At 41.9% G+C, this 22,519-nt stretch overlaps 1 protein-coding gene across 9 annotated transcripts in view; it reads right to left on the bottom strand.

The window, feature by feature from the left end:
• The window catches only part of ptprdb (protein tyrosine phosphatase receptor type Db), a 75,835-nt gene that overhangs the window by 7,954 nt on the left and 45,362 nt on the right, over positions 1-22,519 (bottom strand). For 3 of the 9 annotated variants that reach the window (XM_058384655.1, XM_058384657.1, XM_058384658.1), the window contains 21 exons: positions 20,430-20,438; positions 18,172-18,282; positions 17,636-17,647; positions 16,586-16,855; positions 15,861-16,442; positions 15,217-15,359; positions 14,294-14,435; positions 7,040-7,137; positions 6,704-6,960; positions 6,235-6,328; positions 5,943-6,152; positions 5,696-5,856; positions 5,503-5,514; positions 5,302-5,417; positions 5,180-5,212; positions 4,664-4,761; positions 3,945-4,068; positions 3,414-3,589; positions 1,975-2,094; positions 1,725-1,879; positions 75-360 (listed from right to left, as the gene is read on the bottom strand). In XM_058384655.1, the coding sequence (XP_058240638.1) occupies positions 75-360; positions 1,725-1,879; positions 1,975-2,094; positions 3,414-3,589; positions 3,945-4,068; positions 4,664-4,761; positions 5,180-5,212; positions 5,302-5,417; positions 5,503-5,514; positions 5,696-5,856; positions 5,943-6,152; positions 6,235-6,328; positions 6,704-6,960; positions 7,040-7,137; positions 14,294-14,435; positions 15,217-15,359; positions 15,861-16,442; positions 16,586-16,855; positions 17,636-17,647; positions 18,172-18,282; positions 20,430-20,438 (3,209 nt within the window). The remainder of the gene's footprint in view (positions 1-74; positions 361-1,724; positions 1,880-1,974; positions 2,095-3,413; positions 3,590-3,944; positions 4,069-4,663; positions 4,762-5,179; positions 5,213-5,301; positions 5,418-5,502; positions 5,515-5,695; positions 5,857-5,942; positions 6,153-6,234; positions 6,329-6,703; positions 6,961-7,039; positions 7,138-14,293; positions 14,436-15,216; positions 15,360-15,860; positions 16,443-16,585; positions 16,856-17,635; positions 17,648-18,171; positions 18,283-20,429; positions 20,439-22,519) is intronic. The other 6 variants (XM_058384660.1, XM_058384663.1, XM_058384659.1 and 3 more) reach the window with 6 other exon arrangements.

Below are 22,519 nucleotides of genomic sequence, written 5' to 3'. Positions count from 1 at the left end.
CCAGCCCTGAGCTATAAAAAGAGCAGAGAGTATAGAGCTCATTAGCACTTAAGGAGCCGAGCTGACACACTCACTTTAAACTCGTGCTCCATGGCGCTGATGTTGTCGGGCGGCTCGGCCTGTTTCAGTCTCTGGATGTAAGCGTAGAGGTTGCGCGCCGGCACCTCGGTGTTGCCGCAGGTGACGGCTTCCAGCAGCGCGTCGTAGATGAAGACGTACTGCTCCACCGTCTGCACCATGTAGTTCCTCTGGGAGCGCATCAGCGTCACGTGACCGTACACGTCCACTGTCTTCTCCTGCTTCACGCGCTCCAGCATGGCGTCGATCACGACGAAGCAGCCGGTGCGCCCCACACCCGCACTGCGACAGACGAGACAGAGTAAGACACGAGCATCTCCATTATCATAAAAGGACCCATTTTACACCGTTAATAAAAAGTGGAGCATTATGTTTTCTGGATTAATAAAGTGTGTTATATAACAACAGAGCGCTGCAGGAACGAGTCTTAAAAGCCAGAATTAAGCACATTTTTGCTCTTTCTATTCCATTGTCCAGAAATCAGTGGGTTTTGGGTTAAATGCATAAAATAAAGTCTTGATGAAGTGTCTTGAAAAGATGGTTTCTAACAAACAGGATTACAGAGGACATTGTAATGTCATCATGCAGGACAGGGAATTTCAGCTACTACAAGTCGTCTTGTGTTTATACTTACACCGATCTGGCATAACATTATGACCACTTACAGGCGCCGTGAATAAGACTGATGATCTCCTCATCATGGCACCTGTTAGTGGGCGGGATATATTAAAGGCAGCAAGTGAACATTTTGTCCTCAAAGTTGACGTGTTAGAAGCAGGAGAAATGGACAAGCGTAAGGATTTGAGCGGGTTTGATGAAGGGCCAAATTGTGATGGCGGATAGATGACTGGATCAGAGCATCTCCAAAACTGCAGCTCTTGTGGGGTGTTCCTGGTCTGCAGTGGTCAGTATCTATCAAAAGTATCCTTTAAGTCCTGTATGTTACATGGGGATACATGGAGGCCCCACCTCGCAACCTACAGAATCTGCTGCTAACATCTTGGTGCCAGATACCACAGCAGGGATCTAGTGGAGTCCATGCCTCAACGGGTTTTGGCAGCAAACGGGGGACCAACACAATATTAGGCAGGTGGTCATAATGTTATGCCTGATCGGTGTATAAATCTCTCTAACAAACATTCAACTATAATTTTTCCTCATCCCCATATAGAGTGCAGTTAAATAAAGAATGACGCTTGGTGGTGGTGATGTTGATGTCATGTGACCGTGGTGTAGTTCGTTTAAAACTTTTTACTAGCTTTTTACCTCTGCTGATTATATTTAGGCTTCAAAATACATAAAAGTTGTGTTTTTATTTGTGAACGGTGACGAAAACATGTAAGGATTCGGATTATTTTCTGCAGTAATCCCAAAGCCAATGCAAAAAAAATCCTACTGGCTTTTTGTCGAGGGAACCAGAGTGACGCCGATTTCCTTAAATATTGTTTCGATTTCTACAAGCTAAGCTTCGGATAAGAGACGTTTATGATTCTCGACGTGGTTATTTTATAATCAATTCTGTTTGTATTCCATCTATATAACCCAGTTAATAGGATTTTCTTCCCAGACAAATAATATAGGAATATGTTGTATCTTTGCTCTGTTGCTGCTTTAATGATTCCTAGTGCTGGTGTGAGAGTCAGGACCTGCAGTGTACTACGATCGGCCCGGCGTCCGGAGGATTACAGGCTTTGACTCGGCGCAGGAAGGCCAAAAACGGAGTAGGGTGTTCAGGTACACCGTGATCGGGCCACGCCGTGAACTGGAACTGACGGACCTCCCGCTTCTCGCTGCTGCCACGCTGCTCAGTGCACACAACACACACATCAACAGGAACATCAATGAGGAACCAAACAATCAATATGATTATATGTGTGTGTGTGTGTGTGTGTTCACCTTAAAGAGTGCGAAGGTCCTGACGCAGTAAGCTGCGAGCTCTACGGTATCTAGAACGGAGACCTGCATGACTCCGTAGGTCTCTGTGCCTCGGCTGGGCCAGTACTGGTCACACTTATTCTGCACACAGAGTAACCACAGAGTCCTCCTTTAAACCCTCACACACACATCAGCAGTCACATCTCACCTCCTCAAGTTTGAGCCAACTACCAAGAACTGTTCCTGGACGATTCAGGAATGCATAATTGAAAGCAGTATTTGCTGCTGGAGAAATTCTGGGATGGTGTGAAAGAGAAAAATCCTGATATTTGTGCAGTTCTTGGAAGTACAGCTTCGTAGCAGCTCATGTCTCATGTTATTTACATTTAGGTAATACGGGTTATACTGTGGGTTAATCTTAGTGTTTATGGATATAAACAAACCATTCTGATCTGTTCACAGAGTTTCTACCGCTAACATGCAGTGATCAGGTGACTACCAGATCAACTCGATTACAGCATCAATCCCAGGCTTCGTGGAGAAAGAAAAGACTCAAAGGAGAGTGAAGAGGTGAAAAATAAACGTGGATCAAGGAAAAAAAAAACGTGAGAGAGTGATAGAAGGAGCAGTAATCTTGCCTTGGAGTAGAAATATGAAGGCATCTGGAGAGCAACAGACAGACATATCAAGCTACTGAGTCATGAGTGACCGGATCGCACTTTTTAACAAGGTTCTTACATTACTTTAGGTTTTTCCTTAAAAGGAATAGCAGCTAGGCGTCCGTTTAATAACAAGATACATGTACTCTCACCTCAATCTAAGATCTAAGATCTAAGAGCAAGAAAAACACACATTTTTGCTTCACAGAACTACAGGCTATTACATGTTAGCTGCATTAACCTGTTAAAAAACATTTTCTGACACTTCAGTGCAAAATATCTTGAATATAGAGTGAAACATGCCTATTAGTATTTCCTATTAGAAGACAAAATATATGATTATTTAACACATTTCTAGCCTTTAATTTCAATTCTTGGTCCATTGACAGATGTTTTCTAATTTTAAGCATTTTTCTAAGAAGGAAAAAAAACAAGAAATATAATCAAAGATATTAAAAAAAAAACAGCTCAAAAAGGTAAAAAATAATCTTATATTAATATATAAAATATTAAATAAATATTCTGCTTAAAAAAAATTGTAACTTGGCTAAGTTTTGGGTAAAAGAGAAAAAAAAATGCTTGCGGTTTATTTGAAATAATTGTGAGACTGCTACGTATTTTACTTAATGTTGTGCTTTCTGTCTTTTATTGCTGTTTCTGTAACTCGTATAAAGCTTTAACGTGTTGTTTTCCAGCTCCATGGCCACCATGCACGATGAGTTTATTTTACAACAAACCCTTAATTCAAAAGACTAGCGCTGGCTTGATTAGTTTGCTCCGTGTGTGTGTGCGCGCCCTCACCCTTGATTTCTCCTCCAGCTTGGTGATCATGATGATGTTAGCCGTGTGCTGCTCCCACACCATCCTCCAGAAGTCACTGATGGTATCAGGCATGGGTCCTTGTGTGGCGATGTAGGCGCCTTGTCGCCGATACCCGTCGATAAAATTGGCATTGATGTAGTCTCCGCCCGGCTGACCTGAACATCAGCGGAGAGTGAGAGGACAGATTTCATTCTACGAGCAAGCCGTTATAACATTAAATAGCGTCGAATGTTCCTCTCAGGAATTCGCGACAATATAAACAAGATTTATTAAAGAAGAAAAAAAAGGTACTGTGATCTTTGTACAGAGCGTAAGAATGAAATTATAACTATTTTACATGATGTACCATGGATAGTTTAATTAACTAATAAATAGTTAATTTAAGTTTATTAAAAAGTCATACACAGCCTTGGATCTGTATTAAACAGCACACACATATATATATATGTGTGTGTGTATATAAAAGGCCATTACAAGTTGGTCACACCCACACATGATGCACACACTCACCATCGCTGTTAGACAGCGCCACTCTGGTGTGATCGTAGGCGATGACATTTGCATAACGGTTCTTTGGTTTATTAATGTCCAGGTTGGAGTGCTCCCAAGAGAACTGCTGCCCAGGGTCAATAGACTTAAACATGGAAAAGAGCCACATGACAATTCGTTACTCTCTTGAACATTGGCTTGCATAAGGATTCAGCTGTAAAATAAAAAAAGAACAAGAAGGGGTTTGGTTACAAGAAATATATAACAAACTTATTCCTACAGAGCACCGTGGGATTAGTCAGAGAGGCAACCGAGAGGCCAAGAGTAACTTTGAAGGCGGTGAAGAGCGTCGATCAGACACTCCGGGCGCCGAGGAAGAGGAAAAAACAGCTTAGTGCTAGTTTGCTAAAAGGCATGTTAATGACGCCTGCGGTTCTCCACTGTGAGGAAACCAAAACTGAACTTTTTGCCCTTGGCACGGAGTGATGCGCTTGGCAGAATTCCAACACACCCCATTGTTCTTTTGAACACCATCCCCACAGTGAAGCATGGTGGCAGTAGCATCAAGTTATAGGAATGTTTTTCCTCAGCAGAGACTCCGGACCCGAAGGATGGAGCTAAATTTAGGGCGATGCTAGAAGAAAGCTGGTTGTAGTCGGTGGAGGTTGACCTTCCAGGAGGAAGCACACTGCCAAAGAGGTTTAGAGTCGAGTATCTGAATGTTTATCATTTGACCTCACCTCGTACTCCTGAGTGAACTTCAGGCTCTCGTTGGCTTTTTTTCTCTCTATGTAACTGGGCAGTTCTGAGATGGGAACTGGAGGATGATCGGTCATACCTGCCGGTCAGGAAGCACAAAAAAAGGTGAACCTACAACACAGAGACTAGGCAGCGGTTGATTTTAGTGGCGATTCCTGATGCATGAATGAAAAGGGATTAGTTTTCAGCAGCATCATAATTGAGTAAGCAGAGAGAGAGAAAGAAAGATAGAGAGAGAGAGAGAGAGAGAGAGAGAGAGAGATTTGGCACACATAACCCGCTAAATCCATTTTTGTGTTTTGGCAGCTGTCGGGTTTATTAGCTTTCCAAGCCCCATTGCATTATGGATGACATTAGGATGACGGTTATTTTTTGTGTTTGTTGTGTCTGCTTATCTTTGGCTCTTAATTAATCAGAATGGGTTAGTCATGTCTGATCTCATAGATGGAAGTTAAAAGGTAGATAAAATATAAAAAAAACGAACAACGACGACTAACTTTGTAAACGACGATAACCGGAGGAACGCAAACCTAGAGAAAGAGAGCATTGATAATTGTGATAGTGTTTTCCCAGCATCGCCTTATGCAAAAGTGTGTGTTGGGCAGCCGGTGTGTATTACCGGGTGTTGGGAAGTTGATTCTGCGGAGCTCCACGGGATCTGATGGATGCTGGGAGCTCATCGCTTTGCCGCTACTTGGGAAGCTGCACTTTCTGCCCTCTAATTCCGCTCGCTTCCTGTACGGGGAAATCACAAGGGCGCTATTTCTCCCTGCCGATATTCTGTATTTTTTATTTGCGAATCCATTTGGAGTTTACTGACCTGTCCGGCTTGCTGGTTTTGCATTTAGGTCAGAGGGAGAGAGAAAATCATGTTAAAAAGGATACACACAGACATCCATAGCATACTCAATAAGCCATTCAGTTCAATAAGCTCCCTCTTTGTTCTTCGCCATAATTGCTCCTCCCACATGCTTTTGTAATCCCTCTACTCATATTTCCGTCCTTCGTTTCACCTCTTAAACAGAAGGATGAGGATGACTATGCTGATGATGAAGATGACAGCCAGTACGGGTCCCACCACCCAAAGCAGCCCCTCCTCCTCGTCCACGATCGGCTGAGGCTCCATGTCCGAGAATGCCACAGGGTCCGAAAATGGGCTGGTTGAGTACACGGTCTACAAAAAAAATACAGAGGATGAGAGCAAGACAGAGAGGCAAAATGAGAGAAAGGAGAAAGAAAGAAAGAGAGAGAGAGACTCACATTGTGTCCAAGCTCTAAAATGGCCAGCACGAAGCAGACGTATTCCTGTCCATTGAGAAGCTGTCGGTTCAGAAACACTCCGTACACGCGGCCGTCTCCCAGCTTAAACTCGGACGGAAGATTCTGGAAGTAGGCGCTGATGTACGGCTTCGGCTCCGCCTGCCTCCGCAAACGTACCGATCGACTGGAACCGTTGATCATCCTTAGAAGCTGAAACGAACGTGAAGTAATATGAAAGGAACTGATACAAGATGCAACGGAAGACGATCTATGAAATCTTTTGTAAAAGTACCTCATCTAAATTCATTTCATCTGGATCACTCCACGGATTCTGGAAGTTTCCTCCTCTCTGCCTCTTCAGCGGGATGACGACGATATAGAAACCCCTACACGGGTTAAAAAATAAAGAACTACAAGACACAGAATCTACCTGATGGCTGCTTTAAGGAGATGTTCCACGAAAAACTCTATTGATCGTCTATTGATGCCTGTTTATCTTTGAACATCCTTGATGACGAAAATAACTGGCCAAATAATACAATAAGCGATGCTCAGATTCCACTGAATTTCTGAATAAGCATAAACACTACATTAACTTCCCATTAGCTGTGTGCTAATGACAGGAGAAAGACAGAAAGCTAATGAATGTGCTATTTTTATTTCATTCAGCTGTAAAATGTTGGTGGTTAAGCGACCATGATAATAATCATGATGCCATCGTGTATGAGGCAGTACCATTATTAGCATCGTGTGAGGCTGACCTGACAGGGGTGTGTGTGTGCACCGAGGGCAGCTGGAGCGTAGCCGTACTGTCAGAGCTGCTCTTCTCCACTAGCTGAGGTTTTCTAGGCAGCAGGTTCGGAGAGGTCATGGCGTCGGCGCGGTGCTGCAGGCCCTCGCTGCCGTCCGCTTTATTACTCAGCAGGAACGTGTAGAGCGACTGCGGCTTCAGCTCTGTGACACGCTGCAGCCCGAGACGCCCGTCCACCTCCAGTTTGCGTCCATCGCCGTACGAGATCTGATGCAGAAACGGACGTTACGTTAGATAGCTATACATGAAGCAACGTTCAGTTCTAAATCCATCATGTTGTACTTACGATAAAGGTCGAAGGTTTGTTCTGTGAGGTTCGCGGCTCCCAGGAAAGCCATACTGAACTCTTCATAGCAGCTTTCACGTGGAAGTTCACCGCAAATACTAGAGAAAATAAATAAATAACTAAAATAAATCACAGCTGTGAACGTAGTGTGATTAAGAAGTGCAGGAACAACCCGGAACAGCTGACAAATATTCTCCAGATGTTTACTGACCCTGTGACATCATCAGAGTTATATTAATACCTGTTTGTGTTAATAATATATACAGATTTGGGCAGGTCACCTTAGAACGTGACTTTGGTGGAATTCACCCCAATAAATAAATACACACAAACACACACACAAACACACACACTGTATGAGTATTTTCTATCTGCTTTGACGGACAGATGTTTCCTGGCTCCTGTCACTTGTTCCTGTACTGAACTCAACAGCGCATGATGAACGGGTTCTATTTTCCGTCTCTTGAGGAAAGTTGAGTCCAGTCTGCTTTTTGTCAGTTCTGGACGTGTTGAGCTTCTGAGGTCGCTGGTATGGTGACAGGCGTGACCTCGGGGCATGGGCCGCACGAATGGCGATGAGCCGGGATTGTAGGCACTGGGGAGAAGACACAGGAGACTTTTATTATGGATTTTAAACACGCGAATAACAGAATGCAGTGAATGTTACAGCGTGTGGGAGTCTGCCGTATAAATAACTGCAACTGGCAGCGTCATAAATCACACTTGCGCTTTATTGCACAACAATATCTTCTAGCCTGAACTCATTTATCATATATTTTGATGGATGGTGATTGATTTATAAACTACAGAGTTCACAGGGGGTTGAAGAGATTTGTTCAATGATGGGGGGGTCTTGTAAACCTTGGTGTGTGTGTGGTCTCGTACCTGTGACTCTCTCAGCAGGAACGCTTGGATATCCCACTCTTTCTCCAGACGTCTTGTCACCTGCTGACCCCCGATCCTTCCATGTGGTCACTCAGCAACGAGGGGTTTCCATGACATGCTTGCGGATGTAGAAATCTGAAAGACCACAGTGTAGATCCGCAGAGGAGCTCCGGGCGACACAGGGGCATTGTGGGATACAGGACATCTCACCCAGCAAGGTTAATGTTTCAGGAAATGTTTCATCTCGTTCCTCAGAACAAAAAACAGTTCCGGACGATGGAGGAGAGAATAAAAGTTCCAGATTATATCTGTCTATGTAATAAACCAAGGCTAAAAATGCTGAGACATTTTTTTCTAGTGTATTATGGGGCAGAGAAAATTGTGGTCAACAAAGGTAGGAGTACAGAGTCAAGTGGTCGGAGTGTCAGAGATTGTTTAGTCACACGGACTTGAGCACTTTGCCCTCCTTGATGCAGATCGGTGATTCCTGGCTCTGCCTCTGTTAGAGCAGTGAACATTATTTCTCAGTGTAACGGTGGAGTGTCCATGAGTCACACCTCGTCTTTATCGTCTTCTTCCTGTGACAGTGATGCCTCCCATCCAGATGCGCTGAACGACTTCTACGCTCGGTTTGAGGCACAGAACAACACAACAGCGAGGAAGACCATCCCTCCTCCTAATGACCCAGTGCTCTGTCTCACCACGGCTGACGTGAGGAGAACTCTATGCAGAGTTAACCCACGGAAGTCTGCTGGACCAGACAACATTCCTGGCAGAGTTCTCAGGGAGTGTGCAGAGCAGCTAGCAGATGTCTTCACTGACATCTTCAACATCTCGCTGAGCAGCTCCATCATCCCTACGTGCCTCAAGACAACGACCATCGTCCCTGTGCCAAAGAAGTCCACGGTTTCCTGCCTCAATGACTACCGTCCCGTTGCACTCACACCAATCGTGATGAAATGCTTCGAGAGGCTTGTCATGAGGCACATCAAGTCACAGCTACCACCTTCGCTGGACCCCTTGCAGTTTGCGTATCGTCCTAACCGTTCCACGGACGACGCCATCACCACAACCCTCCATCTGGCCCTCACACACCTGGACTGCAAAGACTCCTACGTTCGAATGCTGTTCATAGATTTCAGTTCAGCATTCAACACAATCATCCCTCAGCAGCTGATTAAGAAGCTGAGTCTCCTGGGCCTGAACACCTCTCTCTGCAACTGGATCCTGGATTTCCTGATTGGGAGACCTCAGTCAGTCCGGATCGGGAGCAGTATCTCCAGCACCACCACACTGAACACTGGAGCTCCTCAGGGCTGTGTGCTCAGTCCATTGCTGTTCACTCTGCTGACTCACGACTGTGCGGAAATGCACAGCTCCAACCACATCGTCAAGTTCGCTGATGACACGACCGTGGTGGGTCTCATCAGCAAGAACGACGAGTCAGCATACAGAGAGGAGGTGCAACATCTAACAGCCTGGTGCAGAGCCAACAACCTCTCCCTGAACGTCGACAAGACCAAAGAGATGGTGGTTGACTTCAGGAGAGCACAGAGTGACCATTCTCCGCTGTCCATCGATGGCTCCTCTGTGGAGATCGTCAAGAGCATCAAATTCCTTGGTGTCCATCTGGCGGAGAACTTCACCTGGTCACTCAACACCAGCTCCATCACCAAGAAAGCCCAGCAGCGCCTCTACTTCCTGAGGAGGCTGAGGAAAGCCCATCTCCCTTCCCCCATCCTGACACATCCTGACTGTGTTCTACAGAGGGACCATCGAGAGCGTCCTGAGCAGCTGCATCACTGCCTGGTTTGGGAACTGCACCGTCTCGGATCGCAAGACCCTTCAGCGGATAGTGAGGACAGCTGAGAAGATCATCGGAGTCTCTCTCCCCTCTATCACAGACATTTACACCGCACGCTGCATCCGCAAAGCCAACAGCATTGTGGCTGACCCCACACACCCCTCACACACACTCTTCACCCTCCTGCCATCTGGAAAGAGGTACCGGAGCATTCGGTCCCTCACAACCAGACTGTGTAACAGTTTCTTTCCTCAGGCCATCAGGATCCTCAACACCCGGGACTGAACTGTTCTACACTCTCTCACACACACACACACACACACACTCACTCAGGACTGAACTGTTCTACACTCTCTCACACACACACACACTCTCACTCAGGACTGAACTGTTCTACACTCTCTCACACACACACACACTCACTCAGGACTGAACTGTTCTACACTCACACACTCACTCAGGACTGAACTGTATACTAACTCTCTGTCTCTCTCACACACAGATACACACACTCTCTTGACTGTGTGGACACACACACACACACACACACATAATTTATATTGTTCATTACTTACTGCACTACCTCTACCTGTCATCCGCTGCTATAGTTATACTTATGTTTATTCTATTTGCACTACCTCAACTGCTGCTGTGTATTTTTGCACAATATTTTTGCACAATACTTTTTTTTTATTTTTTACATCATTTCACTTTATCTATTTTATTTCACTTACATTCCAGTACACGTTCTTTTATTTCCTTTCAGCGCTAAGTGTCCTGTGTTCTTTTGTGTTGTCTTTATTGTATTTATTGTCTTTTTTGCACTGTCTTGTCTATGCTCTGTTTGCACCTAGCTGCACACTGTGCACTTTATGTGGCTAAGACAAACTTCTGTCCTAGCTCTGTGGTGTTGTTTGTTGTTTTGTGTTGAACTTGTTGTTGTATGTTTATGTAGCACCAGGTCCTGGAGAAACGTTGTTTCATTTCACTATGTACTGCACCAGCTATATGTGGTTGAAATGACAATAAAGCTTCTTGAATCTTGAATCTTCTGTGGCAGTGTAGTGAATGGAATAATGCAACATTTCCATTTTCCCCAGGATGAGAGGTGGAGCCGAGCGTATCAGCAAATGGAGCTTGCGCATGTCACTTCCTGGTGAGGAGCAATCGGTGCTTATGGGATGGTTACGGTTCAATTTGGAAGATTATAGATAGATAGACAGACAGACAGACAGACAGACAGATATATAGATAGATGGATGGATGGACAAATAGACAGACAGATAAATTGATAGATGGATGGACGGACGAACGGATAGATAGATAGATAGATAGATAGATAGATAGATAGATAGATAGATTCTTTACTGATCCCGAAGGAAATTCCAGTATATAATGACAATAATATCGATCAGCCATAACATTATGACCACTGACAGGTGAAGTGAAGAACACTGATGATCTCATCATGGCACCTGTTAGTGGGTGGGCAGCAAGTCAACATTTTGTCCTCAAAGTTGATGTGTTAGAAGCAGGAAAAATGGACAAGTGTAAGGATTTGAGCGAGTTTGATGAAGGGCCAAATTGTGATGACTAGACCACTGGATCAGAGCATCTCCAAAACTGCAGCTCTTGTGGGGTGTTCCCGGTCTGCAGTGGTCAGTATCTATCAAAAGTGGTCTAAGGAAGGAACAGTGGTGAACCGGTGACAGGGTCATGGATGGCCAAGGCTCATTGATGCACGTGGGGAGTGAAGGCTGGCCCATGTGATCCGATCCAACAGACCAGCTACTGTTGCTCAGATTGCTGAAGAAGTTAATGCTGGTTCTGATAGAAAGGTATCAGAATACACAGTGCATGATGGGTCAGGGCTGTTTTGGGAGCAAAAGGGGGACCAACACAATATTACGCAAGTGGTTATAAACAAGAAAACATGAAGACAGAGACTACAAAGAGTGTGTACGGTGTTATTACATCATAAAATATTATATTTCACACAAATATGTCAAGACTATCTCTAGATTCATGTCTGTGCATGAAAACAAAAAGACACGGTGAGACAAAGAAATATTCCACAATAATCTCACCTTTATCTGCTTCAATCATACTTTCCTATTCTGCCTCCTTTCCCTTTCTCTATATATCTATTAGATATATATATATTTTTTACACTATATTTTACCTGACTAACCCGAAATGAGCTCGGCATCGTGTGCCATTGCCTGGAGCCTTTTCTTGTTTTCTTTTAATTCAGGGCGTCAAACAGACACGCCATTAGGAAGACGAAATACCCACTGTGGAAATTTTCCTCGGTTTCTGACTCAGCTGCACGGTATGTAACTGCTCTAACACTCATCACCCGGCTCATGAAGGCCTTAATAATTCACCAGTGAGTTTAATCAGGTGTGTAAAAGCAGAACACAAGGTCTGGGCATCCACACTGTAGCTCATTCAGCCCATACAGATCAGGTACGAGGTCATTAGCAAAGTAAATGTGTTTCTTAAGTTGTAATGGTCATTATATGGTGAGAGGTTACAATAAGTCCAAACGCGTTCAAAGCATTTATCAATCTTAAGCATCTCTCATTTCATCACCTACCAAATATAACAAAGAATGATGAAACATTTTTGACAGTGCTTATGCAATGCGATTAAACTACATAAAACTTTAATGGAAGTATAATGGATTTTCACATAACTGGCTTTAAACGTTCATCTAGAGACTTACAGCTTAACCTTGAAGGGTCAGTGGTGTCTGGTCATAATTCATGTAAATATGCTTCAATTAACCATCAGAAATGACGAACTACCGAAGCCGAATTAAACTCTGACGCCTGTAACCTCTTTGCCATAAAAATCCTGCCATAATTTTTTAACATAAAAATAAATAAATAAATAAATAAATAAATGTAAATAAAAATAAATAAAAAATGTATTAACATAAAAATAAATACATAGAAATGCTTGGATTGTAACCTGCCGTAATTTATTAACATAAAAATAAATAAATAAATAAATTTATTAACATAACAATAAATAAATAAAAGTCCTTGGATTGTACCCTGCCGTAATTCATTAACATAAAAATAAATAAATTTAAATAAAAATAAATAAATAGAAATCCTTGGATTATAACCTGCCATAATTTATTAACATAAAAATAGATAAATAAATAAGTAAATAAATGTAAATAAAAATTAATAAATACATTTATTAACATAAAAATAAATAAATAAAAATCCTAGGATTGTAACCTGCCATAATGTATTAACATAAAAAGAAAAAATGTAAATAAAAATAAATAAATAAATGTAAATAAAAATAAATAAATAAATAAATAAATTTATTAATTTATTTATTAACATAATAAATAAAAATAAATTCTTGGATTGTAACCTGCTGTACTTTATTAACATAAAAATAAATAAATAAATTTAAATAAAATTAAATAAATAAATCTATTAACATAAAAATAAATAAAAAACCTTGGATTGTAACCTGCTATCATTGATTAACATAAAAATAAATAAATAAATTTGAATGAAAATAAATAAATGCAAATAAAAATAAATATAAATAAATTTATTAACATAAAAATAAGCAAATAAATAAAAATCCTTGGATTGTAACCTGCCGTAATTTAAATTAAATCAAGCTTTCTTTTTCTACAAAAAAATGATAAATAAGTTTTCGGTAATCTTTGTTTGCATATGATCAAATGTATAAAGAAACTTTTTCATTGTAATTTCATTTATACCTTTGCGGATTAAATGTACACTCTAATAATTAAGCTTAAATAAAAAGCACAATGGGGCTGTTACAGAAAGACTATGGCTGTCTTTCCTGAATTCATTTCCCATCAGAATTCCTTCTGATTTATTTTTGCTTTTGTTCATATTTTATTTATTCCTTCATAATTACATTTCAACGTTGATGTATATCTATAAGCCTACTCACATTGTCTAATAAAAATCTCCTGTTAAAACTGCAGGTTTTTGAGATATAAATTCATCAAACCAAGAAAGATCATGTTGGAAAAACTTGGGGGACGTGTTGACCTTCCGTCACTTACAGCATCTACAAACAAGCCGACTTTTAAGCTTCCAAGACAATAAGACACAGCTTGTCATGTTACTAAGAAACTGGAATCTGGAAAGTCCTCATTCACTGCACTTAATACTCGCGGAGCATCCGCCAGGCAAGTCCTTATGAATTAGCTGTTACTATAGAAACAGTAATGTTAGAAACGGCTGCATTAAGTAGTGTGGTCGGAGCTGCTATTATAGAACATGATCCCCACCTTCTGACTAATCATACTGAAGTATTCAACTGCGCTGCGGTATAAATATATATCATATTTAAAAAAATTTAAAAAAGCAAGTAAGACGTTTTTAACAGAGTGTACTTTCCTTCACCATCCTAACAGCTTCACTGTTATTTTCTTCTCAACCCTGAAGTGCTGAAATGATACTGTACAGATTCGGACTCAACATGTTCTGCTCATTACTGAACCTCTCTCTGTGTGTGTGTGTGTGTGCGCGTGTGTGTGTGGTGAGTGTACATACGCGTTTGAGGAGTCTGTATGCTGAGCTCGCTGGTGAAGGCCCCCACGCCGTGTTTACTACGTGCCGCTAACTGAAAGGCGTAGGTAGAGAAGGGCTTCAGGTTCTTCAGCACGTAGCTGGAGCTCGGGTCGAACACGATCTTCTGCAGGAGACAGGGTTTAAAATAATTCAGCAGTGCAGTATGTGTCTCTACACGTGTATGTGCGGGTGTCGGTCTAAATAGAAGCATCAGCGCCTGTGTGCTTCCTCGTATGTTTGTCTGTAAAGCCGGTCTGTACTTCAGCACTGGACAGCGCCATCAATCCTCTGATCAATATCGTATAAAGATTCATGTCATTCAGGAGGAGTTTAGCAGAAACAGCTGTACAGCTGTGATCCTGACGTGCCTCAGTCAGCCGACTCTATCTGCAAGCATCCGCTTTATTGACTTCACTACATTCCCAAGATTTATAATTATTTATATTTTATTAATTCTGCACATATAGGATCTTGTGTCTCTAATTAATTGTGTGCATGATATATATATATATATATAAAGAAAATGTAAACTAATAGAATGCACAAACCGCTCAAAGCTATATCGCTGAAATAAAGCAAATTTGCACAGATTATGATGATAACCACTAGGATTAGCAATATATTTGCTCAGACTTCAGTTAGATGTTATGCTACATTGCATCACAGTCTTTTGGTTCTTCTTAAGAAAACTTGAGCTACCTCAGATGTATGAACTACACACTGCTGCTTGTAATGAAAAAAAGGAATACTTTCCACTTCAGTCAGGAACTGAATAAAGCCCTTAGTGTGAGGAATACTTCTACACAAGCAGTATGTTTTTCCAGTGTGTGGTGATTACAGTATCAGCCCACAATCAAATGAGCCACATATTTAGTGATTTCCTTTCAGCAGGTACACAGGCTCACCTGCTCGGGCTGATCTCCGAGCCTGTATATGAGCTCGTATCCGATGATGGCGTCGGTGCCACTGTGAGCTGGAGGAAGCCAGGAGAGCAGTACGCTTGTCTCTGACTTCACCTCAGCTTTCAGCTCAGTGGGCTGAGAAGGAACTGGAAAAAAAAAATAAGGAGACAGAGAAATATCACAGACTGAAAATACTGCAGTGAGTCTGGGAGTAATCAGAGTGACACGTTTTTCTGTATGTGATAGAATGGCAGCGTTCATCGGAACCATCTGTGTTAGGTGATGTAAAGGTGTTTCTGTACACAAGTCTGGGAAAAGTGAAAAGATCTTGCTGCATCTGCAATTGTGACTCACTTTCTGCTGCTATTTTGTTCCACATGGATGAAAAAAGAATAAAAAACTGCACTGCCCGAAAAGTTTCCTAACAAACAACTGCAAAAAAAAAATCCTTGGTATCTAACAGCTACTTGTGTTGAAAAGTGACACAGCTAGACCAAGGTGGTCGAGAAACCAGCACACGTTATATATAAATAACATTAATTAATACTGTCTGTTACATATAGATGTATTCATGTACTCACTACATGTGAAAAATCAAGACTACTAAAGGGAACATCTTGCAGTGTGTGCTGGATTTTTAGACCCACCTCCAGTTTTGGCAATGATGTGCAGGTCGCTGGAGAGAGGACCGTCTCCTACTGCAGTAAAAGCCAGGACTCTAATGTAATAGGTCTTGTTTGGTGTCAGATCCTGTATTGTGAGGAAGTTTGCTCCACGAACAATCTCCTTCTCCCACTGGTTGACCTGCAGCGACGGATCGGATGTGTAGTACACCCGGTAGCCGACCACCTGTCCGTTTGCCTCCTCTGGCTCCTCCCACTGCACCATTGCAGTGGACACACTGAGCATGCGTCCTCTGACCCTGCGTGGCGCCGAGCTCGGGGCCTGCTCCGCTGTTCGAGCTTCCACCGTAGGACTGGGAGGACTGCGGCCGATCGAGTTCACCGCTATGACCCGGAAGTGATAGTGCGAGTAGGGGCTGAGGCCGCCGACGCTGTACCGCGTTGTCGCCACGGCGTCAATCTCTTTAAAAGGGTCGTTGGAGGAGGCGGGTCGGTGCTGGATGACATAATAGGAAACAGGAAGCGGGTTCCCGCTGTCCCACATCAAGGTTATGCTGGTGGCTGAACGCTCCATGACAACTGGAGCTCCTGGAGGATTTGGGAGGGCTGGAAAAGAGAGTAAAGGAGCTTGCTATTACCTTTTATCAATAAGGTTTGACTGAACACATAGAGAGTTTTTCTTCCATAAAAAGCTCATAAAGCTTTCTTAATTGTTGGTCTCTGTATAAACATATCAGGGATAATCTTGCCTTTGACTGTGATCTGAGCAACGGTTTCTATAACACCCAGAGTGGACATGGCCACGCAGGTGTAATTGGCTGACTGTCGCACGTCTGTGAGCTCGAGCACGTTCTTTCCGATGGGCATGTCATCCTCTGGGGTCAGGTCCTCCGTTCCAAGCATCCACTTCACGTAAGGCATGGGGACGCCCACCGCCACGCACGTGATGTTCACCCCTCCTCCGGGCATGACTTCATAATCCATAGGCGGCACGGAGAAGCGTGGAGGGATCCGGCGCACTGGCAGAGTGGGAACAGATCGGTCGTTAGCTGTACTGAAGACTGTCATATTGAGAAGCCTTATATTAATCAGGCATAACATTATGACCAGTGAGAGATGAAGTGAATAACTCTGATGATCTCCTCATCATGGCACCTGTTAGTGGGTGGGATATATTAGGCAGCAAGTGAACATATGGTCCTCAAAGTTGATGTGTTAGAAGCAGGAAAAATGGACAAGCGTAAGGATTTGGGCAAATTTGACGAAGGGCCAAATTGTGATGGCTAGACCACTGGATCAGACCATCTCCAAAACTGCAGCTCTTGTGGGGTGTTCCCGGTCTGCAGTGGACAGTATCTATCAAAAGGAAGGAACAGTGGTGAACCAGAGACAGGGTCATGGGTGGCCAAGCCTCACTGATGCAGGCTGGCCCATGTGGTCCGATCCAACAGACGAGCTACTGTTGCTGAAGAAGTTAATGCTAGTTCTGATAGAAAGGGGTCAGAATACACAGTGCAGGACGGGTCAAGGCTGTTTTGTCAGCAAAAGAGGGGAACCAAACACAATATTAAACAGGTGGTCATAATGTTATGCCTGATCGGTGCATGAACAACTATGACAAACTAGAATTAGAGTTGTGTAGAGCGGTATAATGACGATATAATGGTTGTACATAATAAGCATATATAAGCATATCATGCACGGTAATGAGCTTAGACGTAAGCGGGAGTAAGTTCTAGATAAGAGTGACTGTGGTCATACATAGGATTAGGATTAAAAAACTTGTTTACAGGACTTACCATCTCGCAGCTCTGAAGAGAGAGGAAGAGAGAGCAGAAGAGAGAGAATTAATAACAGCATCGGGAAGAGAAAATAACAACGCTCATCTCAGAATAGAAAGCACTAGCTCCAGGTGGTGAGCAGTTAAAAAGGAGGAGGAGAAGTGAAAGGCGTTGAGACACAGATACTAATTGTGTTTTTCCTAATTAAACTGGTTTTAGTCGTCACAACTGGTTTCGTTTCGAGCAGGAGAAAGCTGATGGGAGCATTTCAGGTGGAAAAAACATGCATGTTGGTGATCCTGTATCTGATTAGGAAATGGTTTGGCTTTAAAACTGGTGGAAGTTTGAGCTGGTTCTCCAGGCCAGTGCTTCGGTCAGTCTATCTGTCCAGATTATTCATATATTCGTGATCTGTCTATCAAACACGATAATGCAATAACTTAATTTCTCTGTGATGCTACATTGATGACCATCACTAATCCATAGCGTCCATCAAGAGAAGATCAGGAACGTGTTTAGAGTTTATTTCCAAATCAGCTTGTTTCTGAACCCACCTCTGACGTAGAGATTAGCCGGTGTTGAGTAACGAGTCCCTTCGCTATTTGTAGCCACGCACTCGTATTTCCCTTGATCGGTTTCTTCGCTCCGGTCAATCTGCAGTGCACCTGAACACACACACACACACACACACATACATAGGCAAACACACATACACAGGATAGGAGAATTTTTTTTTCTTCTTCTTCAAAAATACACATTCATCCAGTCTGGTCTATTGCCTAGAGTGCAAGTGTGTGATGTTTCCTCACATACTCAAACCAGCGTGTGTGTGTGTGTGTGTGTGTGTGCATGGTGTAGTGTAACAACCTCATGGCATATTTAACAGATGTTCACAATTAACAGCAATAAAATTCTGGCTTGCAAAAAAAGAAAAGAAGTGCTGTTTGGAATGGAATCAAAAATCAAAAAAAAAGGAAAAATAGTAAAAAATTATGGATTTAAAATTCCTTCACGTCTTTTCACTAACAGATTCACAAAGGAAGTAGTTAAACAGAGAGAGAAAAAACCCAACAACATCCATTAAGTACCACAGCCGAACATTAACGTGCCCCTTGAAGAGAAAAAAAATTCCCAAAAAAGTCACAGGTTTGATTAGAAAGATGAAGAAAAAGCACAGAAGAGTGTCCGAGAGGAAAACTGCTGAGAGATGAAATGAGGCTTCATTAGAAGAGATGAATGCATCCGCAGAGGGATAAGAAGAGTGGTGCAAAAAAAAAAAAAACCCAAGCAAAACAGGAATAAAAACACACAAGAAAAAAATTGTCAAGATATATTCAAGAGGTTCGTGGGTAAATTAGTTAAAGCCACGTCTCAGGAGATCATCCTCGAGCAAAGTGATATCTATCTACTAAATCAGGATCTATATACTGTAGCTGACCGATTACTAGAAAAAAATATTTTAAAATAATTTTAAAAAATTATTTGATATATTATACTATATTACATATAATTATAAATAAAATTTTAATTAAATTATAAGTATATATATTAATTAATTGTAAATATATATAAATTAATATAAATGGTAATATATTTTTATTTATATTACCATTTATATTAATTTATAAATATTAATTATAAATATATATAAAATAATACTAATGTATCTTATTAATTTATATATATATATATATATATATATATATATATATATAATATATATATTATACTATTTATGTGTATGGTATGAAAATTACAACCCCTAACACTGACAGGGTTAATCAATGAAAACTAGAATGTGATGGTCAGATAATGATAAGACTTTTAGAGAGAGAGAGAGAGAGAGAGAGAGAGAGGAGAGAGAGAGAGTTAATAGTAAAGAGGTGATTGAATGGGGTGGTTAGATTTAGAGTCTTACCTCGGATTGGTGTACCCCCTGGATGGGTGAGAATGAACGCAGATGAGAGATTAAAGAGAAGAGTTAGTGCAGCGAGAGAGAGAGAAAGAGAGAAAGAAAGAAAGAAAGAAAGAAAGAAAGAAAGAAAGAAAGAAAGAAAGAAAGAAAGAAGGAGAAGGGCATGTAATTCTTCTTGTCTTAAGTGCTAAATGGGTCACTCTTAACATAATCCCTTCACTTCAGTAAGAGTATGCATATCTGCATGACAGAACAGAGTAATAAAAAAGGGGAGGGGGGGAGCAGGGGTGAGGGTGGGGGGTCAAGAAGCAATTCCCTTTCCTGGGAATTTCTGCTGCAGTGATGCACAAGGGCTTAACACTCAAGACAGGCAGATTCACACCCACATAGGACAGGGGCTGAAACGAGGAAGCCTCAGGTTCGAGGGAGAATCCACTGGAACATTCAGCAATAAAAGAAGAGCAATAAAATTTGGGCAAGCTAGACAGGGACAGTAGAGAGAGAGAGAGAGAGAGAGACAGAGAGAGAGGATAGATGTAGGTACTCTGATGGTAAGGGGTGAGAGAGTGAGTCTCTGAGTGAGACAGTTAGGGAAAGTGAGAGTGACACAAGTTAAGTAGCACATGTGAAGGGTGGGGGTAGCACTCGGGTGAACATGACTACCTCTACGTGATGGGGAGTGTGTATTAATAGCACACAGCTTTATGTGTGTGTCCAGATGAGGGGTGTGTGTGTGTGTGTGGGTGGGTGTAGATATTTGTAGGGTCAGGCCAATCATATTGTTAGGTGAAATCATGCAGTTTACGGAAGCTGTACTTGGAGTGTGCGTTATCTTAGCAGTGTGTGTGTGTGTGTGTGTATGTGTGTGTGTGTTGTGCCTTAAAGTAACGGACTTACCAAAGGACTCTGTCGATCAAAACATAGAGAGAGAGACAGCACATGCATCACTTAACGGTACTTTTAACAGGAAAAACAGTTTGTATGAGACTCTGTGTGGAAGTGTGTGTGTGTGTTATAAGTAAATAAAACCAGAAGATAAACAACAAAAAATATCAAGACTCATACAGACACTGACATATTAGAGATTTTAGATATCTTTAACACAAATCGTGAAAAATTGAAAATGTTCATCTTTTGATGCCTCGATGCCATTTTCAGTCGTTTTGCCAAAACAACATGATACCACAACGTTGTTCATTTTTTTCTTCTTTTTTTTTACAAAACAATTCTTCCATTCCTCAGCATCCATTGCTCCTTCTACAATTCTTACTAAATGAAAGTAAAAAAAACAACAAAAAACAGCGCTGCATTATGTTCTTCCTCATATAATAAAATATAATAATATATACACCAATCAGGCATAACATTATGACCACCTGCCTAATATTGTGTTGGTCCCCCTTTTGCTGCCCGTCCTGCACTGTGTATTCTGACAGCTTTCTATCAGAACCAGCATTAACTTCTTCAGCAATTTGAGCAACAGTAGCTCGTCTGTTGGATCGGATCACGCGGACCAGCCTTCTCTCCCCACGTGCATCAATGAGCCTTGACCGTCCATGACCCTGTCACCGGTTCACCACTGTTCCTTCCTTGGACCACTTTTGATAGATACTGACCACTGCAGACCGGGAACACCCCACAAGAGCTGCAGTTTTGGAGATGCTCTGATCCAGTGGTCTAGCCATCACAATTTGGCCCTTCATCAAACTCGCGCAAATCCTTACACTTGTCCATTTTTCCTGCTTCTAACACATCAACTTTGAGGACAAAATGTTGACTTGCTGCCCACCCACTAACAGGTGCCATGATGAGGAGATCATCAGTGTTATTCACGTCACCTGTCATGGGTCATAATGTTATGCCTGATCGGTGTCTATACATATATAATTGTATACTGTATAAAGTTTTAGGGACAGTTAAATGCTGCATCTCCGGCAACATGACCCTGAGGTTGGCTCTTTTCCTATAGCAGGACATCTAAAGGTATCATCATTCTATTCTATTCTATTCTCATGCCAAAGGAACGCCAGTTTATATTACTAGCACTAGTATAACTACTAATACTACTTTACCAGTACCTGAACATATGGACACGATTATATTCTCAAACATCTGTAAGGGTAACGTTTGTGACGTTCTGGAAAAGCTGAGACTAATGTCTTGTTTTTGTTGCACTCGTATGTTTATACTATTTCATCACTCTTTTGCGTGTGAAGAAAAATTTTCCCCCAAACGTCCCAGACTTTTTGGGTTTTCTGTTTCTCTTGCTGTGTCGTGAAAAGGAAAACATATGAAACATGACATGCATTAGGAATAGAGTGATAAGGCAAAGAATAATCATCTAGAACTTTCTGAAATATTACTCTGACAACAGAAATTCTCTTCTTTGGGATTATCATGCTTTCCCTCATGCTTGGAACGGTCTTTAAAGATAACTTGCTTTTAAAAGTCATATACGTTATATTGCCAAAATTAATGTATTGGGACATCCCTTCAAATCAGTGAATTCAGGTGTTGTGTTTCAGGGGTTGGGCTCGGCCTCTTAGTTCCAGTGAAAGGAACTCTTAATGCTTCAGCTTCATACCAAGACATTTTGGACAATTTCATGCTCCCAACTTTGTGGGAACAGTTTAGAGAGTTTCCAACATGACTGTACACCAGTGACCAAAGCAAGGTCCGTAAAGACATGGATGAGTGAGTTTGGTGTGGAGGAACTTCACAGAGTCCTGACCTGATAGAACACATTTGGAATGAATTACAGAGGAGACTGTGAGACAGGTCAAAAGTTTTGGGACATCTGCCTTCACATGCACATGAATGTAATATGGAGTTGTCCCACCCTTTGCAGCTATAACAGCTTCAACTCTTCTGGGAAGGCTTTCCACAAGGTTTAGGAGTGTGTTTATGGGAATTTTGACCATTCCTCTTGTGTGAGGTCAGGCACTGATGTTGGACAAGAAGGTCTGGCTCACAGTCTCCACTCTAAT

This window comes from Hemibagrus wyckioides, linkage group LG29 (genome assembly GCF_019097595.1).
Source record: "Hemibagrus wyckioides isolate EC202008001 linkage group LG29, SWU_Hwy_1.0, whole genome shotgun sequence".
Classification (NCBI taxonomy): domain Eukaryota; kingdom Metazoa; phylum Chordata; class Actinopteri; order Siluriformes; family Bagridae; genus Hemibagrus; species Hemibagrus wyckioides.
Note: the sequence above shows the minus strand (reverse complement) of the source record. Positions and strands in the feature narration are given on the sequence as shown.